The following is a 22316-nucleotide window of genomic DNA, read 5'->3' on the forward strand; positions in this document are numbered from 1 at the left end:
ACACTCTAGTGGCAGCAAGCTCTGGGAGCCTTTTCTTTCCTTTAGCATGTCCCTTTTCAGAAAGCAGACATTGCCCGCCCCCACCGTGCACCCTCCCCCCAGGAGCAGAATGAGAGTGGGAAGGAAAAGGGAAGTTGGGACAGAAAGACAGTGGGCTGGCAGGACAGAGAGCGTCTCTGCTCTCTTACAGTCTCTGAAGGAAATCACAGCTTCCTTCCTCAGCCTTCTGTCCCGTGCAGGAGCGTCTGCGGACCCAAATCCCACCTTAAGATATTCAGTCCTAGGCTGGGCAGGTGGCTCCGGTGGCAAAGGGCTTGTGCAAGCATGAGGACCAGAGTTCAATTCCCAGGACCCATGTAAAAAAATCTAGGCACCGTGGCCCTTGCTGGTAATCCCAGCACTGGAGGGATAGAGCCCCGCAGATCCCTGGGCTTTCTGGCTAACCAGCTTAGCTTACTTGGCGAGTTCAGAGAGAGCTCCTGTCTCAGTAAACAAGATGGACAGGTCCTGATGAATGATACCAGAGATGGTTCTCTGGCATTTAAACACATGTGCACATGTACACACACACACACACACACACACACACACACACACACGTATGCACACACCTTCAATAGTTAGGACAGAGGGTGCAGCTGAATATTAAAGGAAAAGACGCCATCCAGCGTCACCCCCAGCACATCTTCAGGATTTGGTCTGAATTTGGAGCAGGTCAAAGACCACAGGCAAGAATGGAAGTAACTGTATGGGTGCCGGTCTTGCAGCTGCGCCTCTAGGGAGCACTTCTGGACTCGGGCCTATGCTTCCTTGCCTGGGTCAGTGCTGGCCTAGATTATTTCAACATATGGTTAGGGGTATCCTCAGAAGTCACAGCTAGCCCTCGGCCTCCTGTCCTGAGCTCTATGATAGCCAATAGCCGCCGCCAACCCCAATTCTGATTTCTCTTCTGCCTCAGTCACAAAGTCATCGCAGCAGAGATAAAGGTCTTCCCCCTGGTAAGAGAGCAAAGAGGGTACCTAGGCTGAGGTAACTTGGCTAGGACTTCTGGATAGGACTTTTAGAAAAGACAGGCACGGACCACAAAGTGGGCGTGATCGGGGTTGTGGGCGGAGCCCCCAGCGACAGGCAGGGCCTTCCTGATCCCAACGCTCCGCTGCAGCTTTGGTGTTTGGAGGTCAGCCCAGGAGTCCGCGGTGTGGGCGATCCTGCAGGAGAGGTGAATGCCTTGTAGCTGCAGGGGGTCCTGCAGCGGGTTTCCTGAGACCGTTGGGAGGCCGGGACGCAGCTGGACACGACTGGACACGGTTGGTGCCACCGCCCCTCTTCCCTCCTACTGGGTTGGTCCTGGGCTCTTTTAACTTTCTTTCCCGCCTGACGTCCAGTCCCTAGAAGGCGCACTGTCACTCGGTGCTGTGGAAATTGGGGTCCCCTGGCGGTGAATGGGGAGCAGAGCGGAGAGCTAGCCTAGGGTGCATATCCTGTGCCCAGCAGGGCAACTCTAGAACTGACAAGTTGCTTGCATGCTGGGCTTAGAACAAGGGATTCCCTAGTGTGTGACTCTCCTGGCTTTCACCTTTGGCCCCACCCTCTGGAAGAGGCCAGTGGTGATCAGGAATCCCTACATTCCTTGGAAAGGGGAGGCAGTCACCATCACTTGAGCTACGGACGCCTTAAAAAGTCCACTGGCAGAGAAGGCTTTGAGCACTCTACCAGGGAGGGGGAGTTAAGCCAGACCAACGGATTCCATGTGAATACTTTTGGCTCTGAGGCCGTGAAGAAAGTCCTCCTGCCTTTGGTGATTGCAGCCGTGGCTCAGTTCTGTAAGCCACAGCTGTAATGATGGTCCCTGAGGAGTGATGGTGGGTTGGGGGACCACCTCGTTGTTGGTTGTCTTGGGAGAGAGGGTGTGCTCCCCAGGAAGGCTCCTGAGGCCTTGTGGAAGACGAAAGTGGGGTGACTGCTTCCTCCCAGCCATGGGTGAGCCCTAGAGTTAGCTACATCAGTGTAGCACTGCCTGCTTAGCTTGACCGCAGGGCCCTTTACACTGTTGCTGTGGGATGTTCCTATCAGACCCCTGCATGAGCAATGCCTCCCACCCACGCACCCCTGCATGAGCAATGCCTCCCCTCCTGCCCAGTGCCTGGAATGAGGTGTGAACCATGTATCTGCCATGGTCACAGGAGGCAATATGACTCTCTCTCTCTCTCTCTCTCTCTCTCTCTCTCTCTCTCTCTCTCTCTCTCACACACACACACACACACACACACACACACACACACACGGCTTGGCCTCTTTTCTCTGCCTTTCCTCAGAGGACATAACTCTGAGTAGTCTGTCCATGATCTGTACATAGTTTTTGACTCCATTCACCTAACTCTCTGGGGCAAGAAATCAACAGCGAGAAACTCCCAGCATGCCATGCAGAGTCAGGAGGGAATCCTGGGAAGAGGGCCCTGGGTTCTGCTCCGCTAACTGCTTACTTAGTCTTGCACCCTGTGTTGGGGTTTCTAGGGGTGTCCCAGAGGAGGGACCTAGGCAGAACTTGATTACAGGGCGGCACCAAAAACAGCCCCTATGATAAAAATCAGGATGACTTAGCTCATACATACGGGTTTAATGGTCATCCTGGAAGACAGCCCATCCTAACTGATGGCCCAGGATCACTCACCTCCAGCCTGCATTGCTCTGAGCAAAGCAAGAAAAGCTTCCCGATTTCATTGTGTGACTGCAAAGCTAATCCTGTCAGGTTTTAGTTCTGTCTGAGGAGGGAAGACCTCTTCTGGGGCTGGTGTCTCATGTCACCTGCATGTCAGCTTTAGTTCCTCAGAGGAGTAGAATCAGAACTGTTCTGTTTGTCCATGTATGCTCTCAGTCCTGGGTAAGTAGCCAGTTACTGAGCCCAGATGTGTTTGTTCCATTCTTCACTTTGTGGAGAATTCAGAGGGCAGACCCACAAACTCAGTCATATCTTTCTAGCCCCAGTGTCAGAGTCTTCGGGTGTGTGAACCATATCCTATGACGTGCTCCGCTCTGTGGGACAAAGACAAGGTTGGAGCATGGCTCCCACAGTCCTGGATTGTCCAGGTGTCAGTGGGAGGCAGAAACCAACACCGGTAAGACAATTAGAGCACAATCAAGGAAAAGTCATATCGTGGCATCTGCTAACTCCAAGAAACAGGCTCTGGGGCTGGGAGAAGCAGAGAACACTTGGAAGGGCTGGATGTTAAGAAGTTCAACTTCGAAACCTGGCAAGGACCAGACCAGGCTGAAGAGTAGCCTGGATCAGAGGCTCTGACGGTCCATAGACTCAGCTCCCTCTGCAGCCCCAGTTCCTGCTGCATGCCCCCCCCCACTGCATGCTAATCTCTCTCTCTCTCCCTCTCCCAGAACACCAACCTTTCCACACTGACTTCCCTCATGGTTCTGACCATGCCTTCTTTTTCTCTCCTCTCCTCTCCTCAGAGAATCTTCTGCTTTTTTTGTTTAGAGACTGGGTGTAGCCCAGGCTACCCTGGAACTCTGTGTACCCCAGGCTGGCCTCGAAGTTCTTATCTCACTTATCTCAGCCCAGTCTCCCACGTGCCGGGATTATAGGCAGGTGAGAGCATGTGCACAGAAGAACAGGTCCTGGAGGCCAGAACAGGCCACAAGAGCCCCTGGAGCTGGAGTGGGAGTTGTGAGCTGTCACAGTGAATGCTGGGAGGTAGACTTGGGTTGTCCGCCAGGGCAGCGAGTGCTCTTAATTGCCGAGCCATCTCTCCAGCCCTCAACTTTACCTTATGACGGTCAGACACTTTCCGCTTCACCAAATTAATATACGGTAATCGTGGCAAGCACATCGGTAGCATCTACGTGGAGCCAGGCATTGTTCTAAGGACCGAGAGTGGTTCAGTGCTGAGCTAGGATTCACGCTCGTCATGCCTGCTTGAGATCTAGTCACTCAAATCCCCCCTGCTACACTCAGGACAAGCGAACTGACCCTTTGTCAGGTTCATGTTCACATTCCCGATGCCACCACGAAAACCATCACCCAGTGTCATTGGACTAGTTGTCTATCTGGACTCAGTTTCAACGCTCGTGGTCAATAGTAATTTGGTAGTCAATGAACCAAATGCAGTGTGTGAGATGCTGTAAGAGACCCAGAGATCCGAGCTGTATTGCCCATCTCATTTGCCCTTCACAGTCACCCCAATTTCGAGGAAGGGAAAGTAGCAAGGATTTGAACTCCGCGCAAATGTAACAGGGGCGGTGGTACCAAAAGTCACCCCTGGCCCTGCTGAGCTCAGGGCCACAGGCTGCTCAGAGATATGACCCCATCTCCACCTCTGTAGTGACAAAACAATGGGCGAATCCCTAACGTGGACGTGCTCAGATGTGCAAGATTGTCACACCGATTCCTTATTTTCTAGAAATCGACTTACTCTGTGCTTGAACTCTGGTTCTCCCTGGGCTGGGATTCACAGTAAACACCCCGGGATTTTCAAATTTCCAGATTTTATGTACTTCCAGGACTGCGGAGACAAGGGTGGGCAGTGTGACCTGCCCAGTCCTCTGGTCACTCAGGTTATCCCTGAGGGGGGGCCTTAGACTCTGTCCCCTGAGAAGGCCCTTCCGTTCTGATGGCTCCAGCATTTGGCTGCTTCACAACACAAAGCTAATTCCCTGGAGCCTAACCAATCCTGCCTTCCCGGGCCTGCCAGACCAGGTTTCCCTTTCTGTTTCTACTGCCCAGCTGCCCACTCCCTGGATTTCTCAGCATGGAGTCTGTGTCCTCACCCCAAAGACCCTGCTTGGGAGCCCACAAGCTCCCTCTGGGTATAATTCTGTCACATGCTTGCTAGAGGGCAGTGTCTAGAGAAACTGTGAGGGAGGTGGAGGTGGAAACACAAAGAAGGAGAAAACAAGAGTTCCAATCCCAAAAGTCATCAGACTACACTCTGAGAGGAAGCTTTGCGTAAAGCCAAGACACACGTGGAACCATTTTCATCGGTATGTCTGGGACATTGTTTTCCACTGTCTTTGAGATCCCCTGTAACTGGCTTGCAGCTTTGTTTATGTGGAGATGAATATTCTGCTTCTGGGAAGACTGGCTGTAGTCTGACTGCGGTCACGTTGCCTTGGGTAGTTTTAGAGTCCACAAAAATGGGGACATGCTTCTCGTTCACGATTGCCACAATACAGAGGCATCACCTGCCCACCCAGTTTGGAGCAACAGAGACCCTTCAGGGACTTGAATTCTTACAATGCCACTGTCATCCCTGGGCTGTGGTGACCTGAAATGCAGAAACTGAAGACAAGGAAAGCAAGACTTGTCCAGAAGGCCCAGTTGGTAGCTGAAGGAATATTCAGGCTCAGATTTGGCATCTCTGGACCCAGTGCTTCTGCTGTGGCCTCATATATCATGGAGGTTACTGTCACCAGCAGACAAGAGCCTAGTCACTCTGACTCCCTTGCCCAGCTTAGAGTGGAGCACAGACACCTCTGAGGCCCTGCCTTTGGCAGACTATGCACGCATGAACCTCCTGGGGGAATGTGTTTCTAATCAGGGCACGCCACCTAACCTTTGCCTGTCTCAGTCCTGATGAAGTCATCTTTCCCCTCTGCACCTGGATTCTGACGCTTGTCTTCCCCTACCTTGGGGCTCAGCTGTCACCAGGAGTGTCGGTGCCAGCCAGAGCCCTGCCTGGGTGTGATGGCCTAAGAAGCTTTCTCTTCACATGCAGACCACAGACCCTCCCAGGACCATTCTCGAGTGTTGTAGCATCTCATTTCCAATTCCCATCCTCTGCATATCTGATCTGGGCTTACCAGGGTTTCTAGTCTGTTTACACACACCCCAGTTCCCGTGGCTTCCGATTCACCCCACTCTGCAAAGGACTTCCGCTGTGCTAGCAAACTGTCTGTGCCATCACTTGCTGTCTCGGACTTCCCAGCTCTCTCTGTTCCAGCTCCCTGACCTGGCATTAGCCCAGCTTTCCTGGTAGTTTACTTTGTTCCCAGATACTCAAGGTGTAGCAGAGCTGCACCTAGGGAGGCCATCGGAGCCTGCGGTGTTAATTTTCTCATTGAGAGGGCCAGCATGCCTACACCTGGCCCCATACGGATCAGAACTGATATGTGACCTCCCTTCACCCAAGGGTTTTAAGTGTGTCACGCCAGTCGCTAGTTTTGCATAATCACTCAGTTGAGATGATTTTATTTTGATCGGCTGCTATAAAAGTGCTCTAACGAGTCTATAATAAGCAGGCAGGAAGAGACATTCTGAGCCTAGACCATTGGGACACTAATACTGGTTTTAGAGAGTGTCATTTTGTCTGTTTGTTGTTTGGGAGCGCTGGGGACCATTCCCTAAGGATATTAAAGCAAACAGGAGTCATTGTTATGTAATTTCCCACGAATGGTCAAAGAAGAAACAACCCACTCCAGGAAATGTTCCTTCTCTCTGCATTCCTCTTCAGTGGTTTCTAAGGGTGTGCCCTTCTGGTGAGGTGTGGGTACGTGAATGGTGGCTGTCTACTTGAGCATAGCAAGAACTGGTGGACTGTGCACAGGCAGCTGGTTCTCTGGTTTGCCTTGGCTCCGCACCCCCGCACCCCGCCCCCTCCCCTCCGTGTTCCTAGAGGAAGCGGTAACGACTATCCCTGGTATTTTATAGATGATTAAACTGATACTCAAAGAACTTCAGCGCTTGCCCAAGCTCACGCACCTGTTAAATTGTGGAGCTACGATCGAGTTTAGTTTGGTTGTTGTCTTAATTTGGAAATGCCCCGCGCTAGGCAGGCGCGCATTAGGCAGGCGGTTGGGCTTCCTAGCCCAGCCCAGCTCCCCAGCTCTAGTTTTCCCGCGGAGGGCCGCGAGCTCCTCCCCCGGTCTCCGCCCAGTGTGTGCCCCCTGCTGGTGGCCGAGGGAGCGCCGGCTGAACCTGAGAAATTCATCCCAAACTCTGTGGCTTCCTTCCCTCAGGTTAAACCATGGGGTTCTTCTAGCTCTTCTTCATGAGAAGTCTCCAGCGAGAGGTGAGAGAATTTGGGGTTAATTCACTAATACAGCTCAAAACCAGTTCTGTAGAATCTTGGCCATAAGGCATTCACAGGAGAATGAATTGGTGCTGGAAAACTCTGAGGCTAAAAGCAGGACTCCCAATCCTGTCCTTTAGGGTGTGGTTAGTGGGCCAGCCCCTTGAGAATTGCCTGGGAGCACGTTAGTAATGCGGACTCTTTAGCTGTCGCCTGGGAGCACGTTAGTACTGCGGACTCGTTAGCTGTGAAGATAGCTCAACCGGGAAAGCGCTTGCTGCCAAAGTGGGAGGACCTGGATTCAAATCCCCAGCACCCACATAAGATCCAGCAACTCTAACACATAATTGGCAATCTCATTGCTTCTGCAAGGAGTTGGAAGAGACGGGAGAAGCCCAGAAGCTTGAGGGCCAACTATTCTGGGGTACAGAGTGACAGACAGCTAAGACATCCTGTCTCAAATAGGGTAGTAGAGGAATGACGCCTGAAGTGCCCCACACGAGCACACTTACACCACACAACACACACACACACACACACGCATGCGCACGCACGCGCTCACACACACCAATTCTTCTTAATTAAAAAAGTGCATATTCTCAGGTTTCCCCAGACCAAATGGATCAGCATCTCCACCTCCAGGGTACCCCTGTGCACAGACAACATTCTTTGAGGCTCTGTGTATGTTTGGGGACAATTTTCAGGTTTGATTTCTTTCAATGATCACAATGACAACCGTGTTTGCAACTGGATTCAAATCCCAGCTCCACACTTTACTCTGGGTGAGACATTTGCCAGGGGCACACCCTCACCTCACTAGGCGCCTGTTTAATCATCTAGAAGATGATTTGACACTCAGCAAGTCAGTTCTTCAACTCTCGGGGCACTCCCATCTGTGTGAGACCAGTGCTTACACGCAAACCCTGCCATCACCTAGCCCTGCTGCTTAGGTCTGTCAAACCCTGATGGTAGCCTTACCTCACTCCTCTCATCCTCAGCGCCCTCCCCTCCCCTCCAACCCCATTCCCCACCCCCCACCCTCACCCCCACCCCCGCCAGCAGAAACCCACATGATCCCTGAGTCAGCAAGCTCTTGGCTCCTTGGAATGTAGAGACAGGCTGTCTTGTCCTAGTACTGGAAGCTAGAAACCAAATGATCACAGACATGTCATGAAAGGGAGTTCTCGGTCCCAGTGGGAACCATCTTTTCTTTTCTTCCCTGGTGTGGCAAAATAGAAAGATATCCATGTGACTGAATGACTGGAAGTCACCTTCTGACCCAGAGGCTGGTCCAGACATTTCTCAGTCTCTTCAGCCCTCATGTCGCAATTTCGAAAAACATTTAGAACCTTTCTTTTCCAGTGAGTATTCCATTCAAGGGGGGTCGGGGCTCATACCCCCAATCCCAGCACCTTTGAGTTCAAGGTCAGCCTGGGTTGTGCAGTAAGACTCTGTCTCAGAAAGCCTACATCGAGATGAATAAGAACACGCATAATGACCGTTATGTGAATGAAATGTCACAATGAAACTCGTGGCTTTTGCGCACTAACTTGGAATTTTAAAAATTTTTAAAAAGACCCAACACACAAAGCCAAAAAACAAAGAAGTGGACTCACACAGAGTAGAAACCAACTAAAGGAAAGTGATTCACAGCACAGAATAACATGTGTGTAGTGATTCTATTTGTTCTCTCTTAGCAAAGCCATCGCTGTGTCTCCTGATTCATTAAATCTTTGTTGTTGTTACCATGGCTGTGATGAGACTCCTACGGCCTCAGGGGTTTTTGAACAACCCGCGATCCACTGCCCCTAGAATGACAAGAACGTATTAGATGTCCCTGGTGTTCAGATGGAAAGGCCGGTGCTCCTGGTGAGACTGTGGCTTCCAAACACGAATGGGAAGAATATTGCTGGGGTTGTGCTAGGAACCGTGGGGGATCGAGTATGAATAAAACTGAGTCCTTGCCTCACGGCTTACCGGAAAGATGTAATGTAATAAAATGCTGCCATGGAGATGGAGCCAGGATGTCAAGGGAGGGAGGTGAGCATGCCTGGAGGGATGCGAGGACTGTTTGGAGATAGCCTGTGGAGGGAAGATGGGACGGGATGAGCCAGTGAGACACACATATGCTCCAGAGCTTGGGTACCAGGCTAGGCAGAGAAACAAAGGATGCGGGAGGCCAAATTCTGAGTTAGTAAAGTTGGGAAGCAGGGCTGTGGCTGTAGACAGTATAGAGATGATGGGGAAAGTCGGCTGGGTTGTTACCCGGCTATAACATGACAATTCAAGCCTGAAATGTCCCCTCTAGGTTGTAGTCTGAGGTGGGGACCCTGGAGCAACCCTGAAAGGTTCTGGTTCGCAGGTCTAAGGATACATGGAGGACTTTTCTAGTCAGTGCTATCTTCTGGGGACGCTCCCTCCAGTAGCATGCATGTGTTAGAGACACGTGTGTAAGGATGCGTGTGTTAAGGCTCACAGATCTCTCGTCCCCTGGGCAGCCATCGTGGCAGCACCAGGAGGAGGGAGGCAGACCCCAGGGCTGGACGTGAAAGGACGTATCCATTCAACATATTTACCATAAATTGAAGACAGCAAAGCACTACCTGGCTTAGAGAATAAAATCCTCATTTACAGAAAAGGGTTGCAGGTGGGCTTTTAAGTACTGAGCAGGGAGCCTGGTGGCTGTTTGGGAATGAATTTCTAGCACGGGTCTGTGGCTCTGAGAGAAGGTGGGGAATTTCTAGCCTCCTAGAGTTCCAGCCCCACCCCCCAGAACCACCCAGACTGGGAACTCAGCAAGCCATGGTTCCTCATGGTGTCCCCAGCCCTCCCCCCACGACCCCGCCGCACATGGAACAAAGACTACAGACAAATGGGAAAGTTCTTGCTGGGCTAGACATGACAGACGTGCTTTGTATTGAGGGATCACAAACATTTAGGGAGGCAAAGGCAAACAGACCCTAATGAGAACGGTGAGCATCAGTAAATAAATCATTCTCCAGAGCTCGCGGCGTCCCCAGAAAACTAACGCGCTGATCTCGGAGTCCTGTTTGCCGAACAGTTGTCAAGTGTTGGGCATTCACCTGCTGTGCCGATCCCAAAGGCTCTGGAGTGGATAGGGCTGAGGAATACGGAAGCAGTACCATTCCCAGCTCTCATGAACAAGCAATCTTCTCCCAGCTGTGGAGAGGGTGCTTCTTGCAAGCATGATTGCCTGAGAGCCATCCTCTACCCAGAACAACCTCCGCCTGAAGTGCTGGGTCCCCACACAGCAGCACAGAGGGGAGTTGCCTCTTGGCTGTGTAGAGCTCTCCTGTGCCACCCCTCACACACACACACACACACACACACACACACACACACACACACACACACACACACACCACGGACCGGGTCTCCACAAGCTCAGACCAGAAGAGGGCAACAGCAGATCCGAGTCTGGAGCCTGGCCTTGGGAGTGAAGTTGACTCCCAAACTGTAGGGGATTTGGAGACAGTGTGCTGAGGGCACACCTGAGTATCCCGCCTTTGCGTGGATACAGTACACACAGTGTGTGGACATACAGCAGGCAGGCAGGCAGCTGGACTGGAATAGCTGGGAAGCCTGGGAGCTGAAGGTGCTTAGGGATGGTTTGAAGAGATGGTTCATGGGGGTAGAAGAAGGAAAAGCAGCAGCAGACAGGCCTCAGAGAGTGAACAGAAGGAGCCAGGGCAGTAAACCTCCAAGGACCCACCTCCAACTAAGACTCAGTTCCCAGAGCTTAGAGAGCACCCCAAAACAGTGTCATTAGCTGCAGGGGGCGGCTTTCCTGACAAGAGCCCAAGGAAGACACTTCAGATTCAAATTAGGACTCCAACAAACCGGCACCCATTGTAACAGTCCAAAGCGCGTCTGGTTCCACAGTTCCTCCAGGATTCTGTCTCTAAGCCCGCATCCCGCACCCATACTGGGAATTGGTCCACAGGTCGTCACTGTGAACTTTGGCGAAGCTCTCCGAGGCATCTAAAGGAAATGAATTTTGGTTTTCTTGCATAGCCAGTCTGCGGCGCCCTGGTTTTGAACCCTACACTTAGCAGAGGAAACGCTCTTTCCGCGACTTGTCTCGTGGACGCAGCTAGTCTGGGACTCAGCTCAGACCCAGGGGCCTTGCCAACAATCCATGACTGGTGATTTTCTAAGGATCAAGTGTTAAATTAAAACAAGGGCTTCCCTGGCTCAGCCTGAGGCATTCGCTAACTAACTGTGTGTCCGGGGAGGAGCGGCACCCCCAAAATAAAAGCTTATGGATTTGCTGCTGATACCATGGCCTGTAACTCAGACTGCTTCTGCAGGCAGCTTTTCTACTCACACAATTAAGAAAGGAAGCTGCTCTCTTAATGGCTGGAATTAACTCGAAATGAAGGCAGCTGGGAAGAAAGGATGCTGACCTCCTCCCTCTGGCCTGATTATCTTAATTAACACTGCATGGCAGGGATTTGGAGGCCAGCATTGATCGTCCTATTCCTGTTTGTTGCCCTCAGAGCCCTAGACATAAGTTAACCCTGCCATAATAGTCAAAACCCAATACTCAATGGTCTCCTGGTCTTCCTGCAAGAGAAATGTGGGGTATGCGGCTTAGAGGGGATCCTTTAGGCCCACGCTTCTCAAAGCATCGCCTGAGAATGGCTTGCATCAAAGGAGCCTGGGGTACAGTTTTAGAATGCTACTTTCAACAGCCTCCAGGCCTGTGGGATCTCTGGAGCTCCAGCAGTGGGTTTTAGCTAGTTAAATTGATTTTTTTTCTTTCGAGGCAGAGTCTTACATTGTTCAGGCTGGCCTTGAACTTGCTATGTAGCCAGGGATGAACTTGAGCCCCAAATCCTCCTCCTTCTCCCTCCCAATTTCTGGGGTTGAAAGTATGTACCACCACCACACCTGGCTTAGTTCTTTTTTAAATTGTGGCAAAATGTGCATGGCATGAACTCTGTCATTTAAATCGTTGTAAGGGTGCATGCATCTGAGTGGCATTAAACACTTTCACGACTGACTGTCTTCAGAACTTCCTCAAGGTTCTGAGTTTTTTGGAATTCTGGGTCCATTGAGCCATCTTGCCCCACCTGCTCCTTTCAGCCTCTGATAATCTCACTGTGTCTTTTGTCTCTGTAAAGTTGTTTATTCTAGAAACCTCGTGTAAAATAAGTTGTCACCCAGTGGGAGAGCATTTGTTTAGCCTGTGCCAGAGTTTGGAATCACACAGTATTTGTTCTTCTGGATCTTACTGATTATATTTAGTATATCATTTTCAAAATCTATCCATAGCTGGGCCGTGGTGGCACATGCCTTAATCCTAGCACTCGGGAGGCAGAGGCAGGCAGATCTCAGTGAGTTCAAAGCCAGCTTGGTCTACAGAGATAGTTCCAAGATAGCCAGGGCTATACAAAGAAACCCTGTCTCAAAAGCAAACAAAAAAAATCCATCCATGTTGTAGCATGTGTCCTAGTTTTATTTCTCTGGGGCTGGAGAGATGACTCAGCAGGTACCTGAGGTTGGTCCCTGGAACCCATGTGAAAGTAGAAGCAAAGAAGTGACTTCATGGAGTGGTTCTGTGACCTATGTGTGCAATACACACATAATAATAATAATAATAATAGTAATAATAATAATTTAAAAGGACTTCCATTCCTTTTTAAGGCTGAGTTGTATACCCAATCCTGGGTTTGCTCTTGCTGTTTCTTGGTTTATTCTTGCCTCAGCTATTGTGAACCTCTCTGGCATTAGAAATCCTAGGATTCATGGTGTTCCCATGCACCTTATGGTTGAGGCGGAGTCAGGGTTGCAGCCAAAAGAGCAGGTGATCAAACCATCTGTGCCTGGAGTCACCTGTTGAGAGCTAAGAACTCCAGGGGCCCATGCCTCACCCTCCTAGGGATGTCCAACCTTTTAACATCGCAACATAGTGTCAAGAACCTTGCAATCAAGTTACAAAGAAAATAAATTGAGCAAACATAATATCGTATTTTTAAAGTGTAAGTTTACAATGTTTTTGTTGAGCAGCATTCCTGGCTCTCTTTGACTGCATGGGAACTGTGGGCTGTGTTTATGTCAGACATGCCTGCTAGGTCAACTAAGACCAGCCTTTCTCTGCCGGGACCTAGGCTCAGACCCCAGGTGATTTCAAGGAGTTAGCAAATTCAACGATTATTGATTTATGCCAATGACTTATGGGCCGGAGTGTATCTACAATTTTCACATCTGTTAAAAATACAGAATTTTGAGAATGCGCCATCTTCAGTATCTCACTGAATAGGCGTAGGGAGGCCCAGACCTCACAGGTCTCCAGACTGCAGGGATTCTAACATGTAACCAGGTTGAGGACTGTTCATCATGGCCAGTCTCTAAGTGAACCCTAAGGACACTAGGGCTGGAGGTCCTCCCCTCTCCCTGAAGCTGAGTCTGCATGAGTGGTTCCCAAGTCCATCCGACTGTTCAGTGCAGGGGGTGAAACTGTTTACAAAACCAGAATCCTCCATCCGTCGCTGAATTATAATGCTTGTTTCAAAATATGAACTTGTTCCTAAGAAAATTGATATATTTGGGAATATTATTGATGTATTAGAGAGCTTGACTGGGGATATAGTTCAGTGAAAAAGCTCTTGCCTAACATGCCCAAGGCCATGAGTTCAATCAATAGCAACAAAACAAAACAAAAACCCCTGGTATTAGAAATACCTCGTTCATTTTTTCCTTATGTGCAATTTCTTATACGCAAAGACAGAAAGCTGCACCAAGCTGAACTAAGCCACCTACGAGGACACAAAATACACCCTGGTGTCTGTCAGCTGCATCCACTCTCCGTGTGTTTGGGGCCTCAGGCATCTACAGTTGGCGTTCAGATTTTCCCCCTGATACCAGACAGCCTCCCCACTTCCCACCATCTCATAATAATGCAGCGACTGAAACCCTCCTGGTACCCACTTCCACCAGCAAATCTCAGGTCTTTTCCAAAGCCGAGTACCCTGTCTATCAGAGTATTAATGGGTCTCTTATTCAATTGAGTAGGCTAGCCACATACCATTTTTATTTTATACCTATCCTTTTTGTGTGTGCTGATGATGAATCCTTCAAGCCTTATACTCTTACCTTACTTTTATAAATCCTGGGAGTAAAGTGGATGACTTTGGCAGTGGTTTTTGGTTTTGTTTGAGATAAGGTTTGACTGTGGAACTCGGCCTTGTACACTCGATTCTCTGCCTCCATTTCTGGAGTTGTAGGATTACAGGCAGGCCCCACCACACCCAGCTGCAGTGCAATGACTTGTCTTGAGTGGGTGCCCATGGTGGGTGGAGGATCGAACCCAAGACCTTATGCCTGCTCTTCCTCTATGAACAGAGAATGCATATGTTATGGACCCCACTTCATGTGTTTCGTTTTGTCATCTGGATAATGAGTCGGGAACACATTGCCCCTGAAGTTTGTCTGCCTTTCTTCCTTTCCGCCGCTCTTGGTAACCACTAGAGGGCAGACTCGTCTGATAGAAGCAGAAAGGATTCCCTGAAGGTTAGGGTCCAGCCCCTCAAACTACAGAGAAGCAAGTGGCCATGGCTCCCCTGCTTCCCTTGGGCTCTCCACCCACGTGCAGGACCTTGCTCCCTTCTGGGGTCACCCACTTAGGGGTGTGGCTTCAGTCACTTGGTTTTCTCAGGTCCCACGCCCACACTACTCCGTCCTCACAGCCCACCTCTTGCTGCGTGGACTCCTTCCTGGAATCTCTACATTCTGAAGTCGGAGTCAGGAAGAGGGTGGCAGTCTGGCACTCGGCTTTAGTTAGGTTTGCCTTGGTGGTGTTGGATGTCTTTACATCCACACATTTGAGCTTCTGGCTCCCATTTCAGAACAAATGCTTGCCGGTTCCCCACCCAGCTCTCAGCATGAGCCTCTCCCAACACCTCATCTCACTGCTTAGCTGGCTCCCCTGCTCACCTGTGCTGCCAGTCATCCTAACCAGAGATCTGCTTCAGAGGTAAAAATAGAATTATTCCATCCTTCTATCCCTCTTAAAGACTTAGGTCTGCATGATATCTTTGTAATTAGAACATGTTCCCAAAAGAGTTTTGTTTAAAATCTACTTGTTCAGCTGGTTTCATCTTCCTTACTATAATTTTAGCTTCTTTTGTGAATCTGGAAATTGAAATATCTTGAAATATGTGTTATTTAGGGCTGTCACTCATTACCAGAAATTCAAGGTCATCGAGTTCAGCAGTCGTACCTGGGGACCAACACTGATCTCGTCAAAATCAGAATTGAAATGAAGACATTTAACTGTGCTTTTCTGAGCTGGCATCCTCACACTGGTGTCTCCGAGGGAATTTCTCCATCCAGTTACATAAGATGAGAAATCAGCCTGATGTTTGGGTAAGATAACAGCTGCAAAGCCAGCAGTGACTTGGGGACCACGCAAGCTCTTTCCTGCACCTTCTTGCGTCTCAACACCGTGTTTATCTTAGAGTCGCTTAAAAATCCTGATTGGTGGGGTCGGAGTTTCTGTTCTCTTACCTTCTAGAACAGAGGCCAACAAACTGTGGTCTGTGTTTAGACTGCACAGCCTAACACGCTTACCTGTTAGCCCTGCACACACAGTGTTTCCACCCCCAGCCTATGAACCACGGTGATCGTTTCCATGTGTATATAAGGCCCTCTACATCGCATTAAAAGAGGTAGGCTCTGAGTCTGGGCACAGCGTTGGGTTTGTGATGCCAAGGGAGGGTAAGGTCTCAGAACTGTCAGATTTACAAAGTAAGACCTCAATGCCTGTGAAGAAGTTATGCATAGTGGCCTGTGTCTGTAGCCCCGATGCTTGGGAATGGGGGCTGAAGAGACCCTGAAAACTTGTTGGGTGGCTGGGCAAGTCAGAGCAGTGTGCTTCCAGTTCTGTGAGGGCCTCTGCCCCAAGGCAGTAAGGCAGACGTGATCGAGGAAGACACCCAACATCCTGCCCTGGCCTCTGCCAGCACGCACATGGCTGTCCACAACCTTACACTCCCTGCATGCACTGTACAGATGCACACCACAGAATAAACCGTATGAGGGGCACTACAGTAGACTGTCTGCTGCCAGGTGATGCGACTGCGCAGTAGAGCACTGTGGCCTCCTCGGGTGTGGGCAGTGAGGCCTTACTCTGGCAAGCTTTGGAGGCCACAGTAGACCCCACTTCCCACTGTCGGATCCGCCATTTTGTTTATTTTCCTATGTGGGTTCCAACCCTGGTTTGCGCATTCTTCTCTCCATTGAACTGCATCTTCAGAGTCTTCATTTTGGATACCACGCAACAGACATACATTTCACACTGGATTCCTTTAATCTGCTTTTCAGGGTTCCACCAGCCTCTAGAACAGTCTTCGGGTTGCATGCCAGGAGAGAGGGAGCTTTGTTTGGGGTCCATTTCAGTAGCTAACTCCTGTATCTCATCTCAGACTGGCCTTCTCTCTCCTGGTGGATTCTAGTCTTCCCTCTCTAGACTTGCTCTACTAGCCAGGACTTATTTTGGGTGATGACCAGAGCCGCAGGGGAGAAAGGACGTGTGCACGCTTGAAGTTGCCAGGTACAGCAGCATGCTGGCAAGTCTAGGCAGGGCAAACAGGAATCTGCAAGGAGAGAGATGCATGGCTCAAGGGATGGTACAAGAGGCCAGTGTCCCTTTAAAGGCACACCCTCGGTGACCTAAGTTCCTCACACTAAGCCCCACCCCCTAAAGGCTTTGCTACCTCCCAGGGGAGTCATAGGATGACAATCAATCCTTTAATACCCAGGCCCAGTGGGGAATACTTTCTAGAACACAGAACCTTTCAGTGGCGGCTTTTGATGGGAGCCATTGGCAGCAAGTGAGATGTGTTCTAAAGATGGAAGAGCCATACACTTGGAAGATGTCTTAGTTACTGATCTAATGCCACGGAGAGACACCATGACCAGAGCATCTCTTAGAAAGTATTTAATGGGGGCTTGTTCCAGAGGCTTAGGACACTATCATTATGGTGGGAACATGGTGGCAGACACGGCAAGCACAGTGTTGGAGAAGTAGTTGAGAACTGTATCCTGATTCACAGGCCGAGAAAGAGAGACTGACTGGGCCTGGCGTGGAATTTTGAAACCACAAAGCCCACTCCCAGTGACACACTTCCTCCAGCATATTCCCCCTAATCCTTCTAATCCTTTCAAAGAGTTCCACTCTCCGGTGACTAAACGTTCAAGTATCTGAGCCTGTGAGGGCCATTCTTATTCAGACCACCGCAGGAAACGTTAAGCTTTCTGAGATCCTTGTTAATGTTTTCTGTTCTCACACAGCACCTATGCTTGGAACACATGACAAACACTTCTGCGAGACACCCTTTGCTGCTGAGGCACATGGATGGATGCTAACCCGCCTACACCGAGCTTCAGCAGGTAGGTGTGTCATACTGTGTCAGGCGTGCAACAGGTGCACAGTCCACCTCATCAAGCTGACCAAATCTGATTCTTTATGATGATACATAAGGTACTCAGTGCCTATAAGATGACACGCATAGCGTGTCCAGCTAGCTCAGATCTTTGGGAATGGGCTACAATCTGGCTAGAATGCAGTAGGGAAAGTGATGTGTTTATGATCTGTCCACGAGCTGAGGTTCTGGAAGTAAGGAATGGGGAGCCCCTGGATGAACAGAAGTAAAAATATCTCCTCCTTATGATTCTCACCTTCCCTCCACAGCTCTGGAACTAGTGAACAAACCCTGAGTAGGTAACAGGGTTGTTGTTTGTTTGGTGTTGGAGAGGAGACCTTGAACCTGGGACATGCTGGGCAAGTCCTCTAGCATTGAGCAACCTCCCAAGCTCGCAGTGTCTTTAAAGCACTGATGCCCAGTGTGTAAAGTATGCAGTAGCAAGTGTTTGAGAAGAAGAGTGAGTGGCTCTCTCCTGCCCAGCCGAGTGTTTGTGGAGTCAGCTGAGTGAAGGGCCCCAAGGAACACCGCATCACACAGGAAACCCTCAAGTGCTGAGAACCCGGGTGCAGACCCTCAGGTTGTGATGTGTTTTTATTCTGCTCTTTGCCCCATAGATCATGGCAGATCAGCTTGACCTTCTCTTAAGTGTGATCTTCATGGCCAGCCCCATGCTGGGAATGTCTCCCTGTTCTTCCAATGGCCAGATCGCCTTATTTCGCCACTGTAACCTTACCCAAATCCCCTGGGTCCTCAACACCACGGAGAGGCTCCTTCTCAGCTTCAACTACATCAGTGTGGTCAACGCCACGTCATTTCCATTCCTGGGGCAGCTCCTGCTGCTGGAGCTGGGAACCCAGTTTACACCCATGACCATCGGCCGGGAGGCCTTCAGAAACCTGCCCAATCTGAGGATCTTGGACCTGGGCCAAAACCACATTGAAGTCTTGAGTCCAGACACTTTTCAGGGACTTCCCCATCTCATGGAACTTCGACTGTTTTCCTGTAAGCTCTCCAGTGTTGTGCTAAGAGATGGTTACTTCAGAAATCTAACTTCATTGGCTCGCTTAGACCTCTCTGGCAACCAGATTTACAGCCTTCATCTCCATTCTTCATTTCAGGAACTGAATTCCTTAAAAGCCATAGATTTTTCTTTCAATAACATAGTCCCTTTATGTGAGGATGAACTCAAGCCCCTGCAGGGCAAAATACTCTCTTTCTTTGGCCTCAAATCAACTAGCCTGTTCAGCAGAGTCTCTGTGAGTTGGGAGACTTGCAAAAACCCCTTCAGAGGCATGTGGCTGGAAACTCTAGATCTCTCTGAAAATGGTTGGACAGTGGACATCACAGGCAACTTTAGCAATGTCATCCGGGGAAGCCAAGTCACCTCTTTGATTCTTACGTACCACATAATGGGGTCTGGCTTTGGCTTCCAGAACATCAGAGACCCTGATCAGAACACGTTTGCTGGCCTGGCTAGAAGTTCGGTGATGTTCCTGGACCTTTCGCATGGTTATATCTTCTCCTTGAATTCCAGAGTGTTTGAGACGCTGAAAGATTTGAAGTTTCTGAACCTTGCCTCCAACAAGATAAGCAAGATCTCAGAAGATGCGTTTTATGGACTTGACAATCTCCAAGTTCTCAATATGTCATGTAATCTTTTGGGAGAACTTTATAATTCCAACTTCTACGGGCTACCTAGAGTCGCTTACATTGACCTTCAAAAGAACCATATTGGGATCATTCAATACCAAACGTTCAGATCCCTGGAGAACTTACAAACCTTGGATCTCCGCGATAATGCTCTTAAAACCATCAATTTCATTCCAAGCATCCTGACCGTCTTACTGGGCGGCAATAAGCTGGTCGAACTGCCACGTGTCCGCTTTACAGCCAACTTCATCGAATTATCCGAGAACAAACTGGAAGATTTGTCAGACCTCTACTTCCTCCTGCAAGTTCCCCAGCTCCAGTCCCTTATCCTGAACCAGAATCGCCTTTCCTCCTGCAAGGCAGTCTACACCCCTTCCAAGAACCTGAGCTTGGAACATCTTTTCCTGGCAGGAAACATGCTGCAGCTTGCCTGGGAGACTGGCCTCTGCTGGGATGTTTTCAAAGGCCTTTTCCACCTCCGAGTCCTGTACCTGAATAGTAACTACCTTAATTTCCTCCCTCCTGGAATATTTAGCGACCTGGTTTCGTTACAGTTGCTCAATCTTGGCGCTAACAGGTTGACCTCTCTCTCTCCTGGCAGCTTACCTGCTACTCTAGAGTTTCTTGATATATCTAGAAATCAGCTCTTCTCTCCTGATCCTGGGTCGTTTGCTTCACTTAGCTCCTTGGACATAACGCATAACGAGTTCGTCTGCCAGTGTGAACTTATCCCTTTCATCACCTGGCTCAACCAAACCAATATCACCCTGCAGGGCTCTCCTGCAGACATATACTGCATGTACCCTGACTCGCTGGTAGGGGTCTCCCTTTATGACGTCTCCACCAAGGAGTGTGATGAAGAGGAAGTCTTGCAGTCCATAAAGTTTTCCCTTTTCGTCCTGTGCACCGTCACTTTGTCCTTGCTCCTCGTCACCACCTTCACGTTCATAAAGTTCCGGGGGACTTGTTTCCTGTGTTATAAGAACATTCAGAGACTGGTGTTCAAGGACAAGGTCCGGAGTTCGGAACCCAGTGCATACCAATACGATGCCTACTTTTGCTTCAGTAGCAAAGACTTCGAATGGGCACAGAATGCTCTGCTCAAACACCTGGATGCCCAGTACAGTTCCCGAAACAGACTCAGGCTGTGCTTCGAAGAGAGAGACTTCATCCCAGGAGAAAACCACATCTCCAACATCCAGGCGGCTGTCTGGGGCAGCAGAAAGACCGTGTGCCTAGTGAGCAGACAATTCCTTAAGGATGGCTGGTGCCTGGAAGCCTTCAGATATGCCCAGAGCCGGTGCCTGTCTGACCTCAAGAATGTTCTCGTCGTGGTGGTAGTGGGGTCCCTGTCCCAGTATCAGCTGATGAGACATGAGACCATCAGAGGGTTTCTTCAAAAGCAACAGTACTTGAGATGGCCTGAGGACCTCCAGGACGTTGACTGGTTTCTCAATAAACTCTCTGGGTGCATACTAAAGGAAGAAAAAGGGAAGAAGAGAAGCGGTACCATTCTGTTGCAAACTGTAACAACCATTTTCTAGTGGAAAGAGCCATTTCCAAGTGTCAGGGAGAACTCTGCACATTGTATGTGCTCAACCGTATGGGGGTCGTTCCCAGGGGTTGTTTTCTGTCCATGAGAACATCATCAATCTCTTGGTGTTCATGTCAACAGATGTTCTGTGCCACTGACCTACTAATGGAAAATGACGAAAAGCCACAGCTGCCTCTCAAGTTTCCCACTCCCTGTCGATGTCCTTCTGGGCCCAATAACACTGTTTCCTCCCATCCTCTTGCATACTGCCTGCCTCCTAGATGGTGAGGCCACCTTGGGAGAAGTTATGGTGATGTCATGCTTCCTGTGTTGTTCACTCTGAGAACAGGCTGTCACTATAGAACACGGACAGCTGAGATGGGGCTTTCTCGGGCCACGGGAGTGATACCAGCGCTGAGGACCGCTGTCTCTCTACATTGGTGATAAGACCTTGGATGGCAGCAACCCCATCACAGCGGCCCTCATGCACTTAATTCATGTCGTGACCCTGCAGGCTCAGCTTCTGTGGGTCATGGCCATCTTCTGCACTGGACCGTTCATCCGGTGCCCACGCCTATTCACAACTTAGCACCAGCTTGACCCTTCCACATCCTCCCCTACAACGGTACAACAGCTGTTGTACGCACTACACACTGTAAGAAGGGTGTGGACTTTACACAGATTTCTTTCTGATTCTGTGGTTTCTTAACCATGGAACTTGAGCTTTCTATACCATGGCTGGGCCTCAGTGTTCTCCCCTGTAGGCCTAGCAACATCTACCTCATCAGTATGCCGCGAATGCTCATTGGCCAAGAATGTTGTGACTTCTCTGATAGTTTTCATTGCCCTAAGACCACAGGTGAAGACTCACATTCAAAGGCCCCTGGAGGCTATCGTAATTTCTTGAATTTGTATTTTTTATCCTAAAAAGAGTTTATGTGCATTCTAATCATTTTGTGTGTTTATTAATATAGCAATGTTTCTCTGCAAAAGCATTAAGAAACCTTAAACCAAAGAACTGTGTTGCAGGTCCCCAGCCCCTCGTTTGAACTCCTTCACGTTGTTTACTCACCCCTAGGCCAGCTGTTGCAGCCTGAATACCTGGAGGGGCACAGCACCTCCCTGTGACCGACACACACACCCCAGTCACTGAAATGTGTGCCAACGATGTATTTGGTATGTGTGAGGACACCCCAACTGTGAGCCCTGCTGGCCAACCCTTTTTTGTTTGCCTGTGTCCTGGGCCAAGGGTGGGACCTGACCCATAGTAAGTTCTTAATGAAGCGATAACCACAAAGTCTGGCCAATAATTTATTAGGGGGCGCAATGGAAAAACAGATCATGAATACAGAACAAGGTAGACGCTGCTTCTGATCCAGCTGCCGTTGCCCTGCTGTTCTGCCCATGGGCGATGAGGACCAACCACAAGTCTTGCTTCTGCTCCAACCATGAGAGAAAGAGACAGAGAGAGAGACAGACACACAGAGAGAGAGAGCCTCTTCCTCAGATTTATTCGGTCCCATATCCAGAGAAAACCATGCGCATAGGGCTAGTTACCCCCAATGTCTTTGGCTGAAAAAGATCAAATGTCCCTAACATCTTAATAAATACCTAAGTATCGAGTGACACCCACTTTCTTAAGTGTCAGCGTGGTTGTCGTCT

The 22316-nt window shown here is 49.7% G+C and overlaps 1 protein-coding gene across 1 annotated transcript; it reads left to right on the forward strand.

Annotated features, from left to right (window-relative positions):
• Positions 1–15218: 15218 nt before the first annotated feature.
• Tlr5 (toll like receptor 5) lies at positions 15219–22099 on the forward strand. Its single transcript, XM_075989369.1, has 3 exons — positions 15219–15410; positions 17337–17435; positions 18085–22099. The coding sequence occupies exon 3, from the start codon at positions 18088–18090 to the stop codon at positions 20662–20664; it is 2577 nt and encodes an 858-aa protein (XP_075845484.1). The 5' UTR covers positions 15219–15410; positions 17337–17435; positions 18085–18087; the 3' UTR covers positions 20665–22099.
• Positions 22100–22316: the final 217 nt, after the last annotated feature.

Source organism: Microtus pennsylvanicus, chromosome 10 (genome assembly GCF_037038515.1).
Source record: "Microtus pennsylvanicus isolate mMicPen1 chromosome 10, mMicPen1.hap1, whole genome shotgun sequence".
NCBI classification, from domain to species: Eukaryota; Metazoa; Chordata; class Mammalia; order Rodentia; family Cricetidae; genus Microtus; species Microtus pennsylvanicus.

What these genes read in the sequence shown, in the direction of transcription:
- Tlr5 (XM_075989369.1), top strand. Translation starts at nt 18,088, where the DNA reads ATGGCAGATCAGCTTGACCTTCTCTTAAGTGTGATCTTCATGGCCAGC.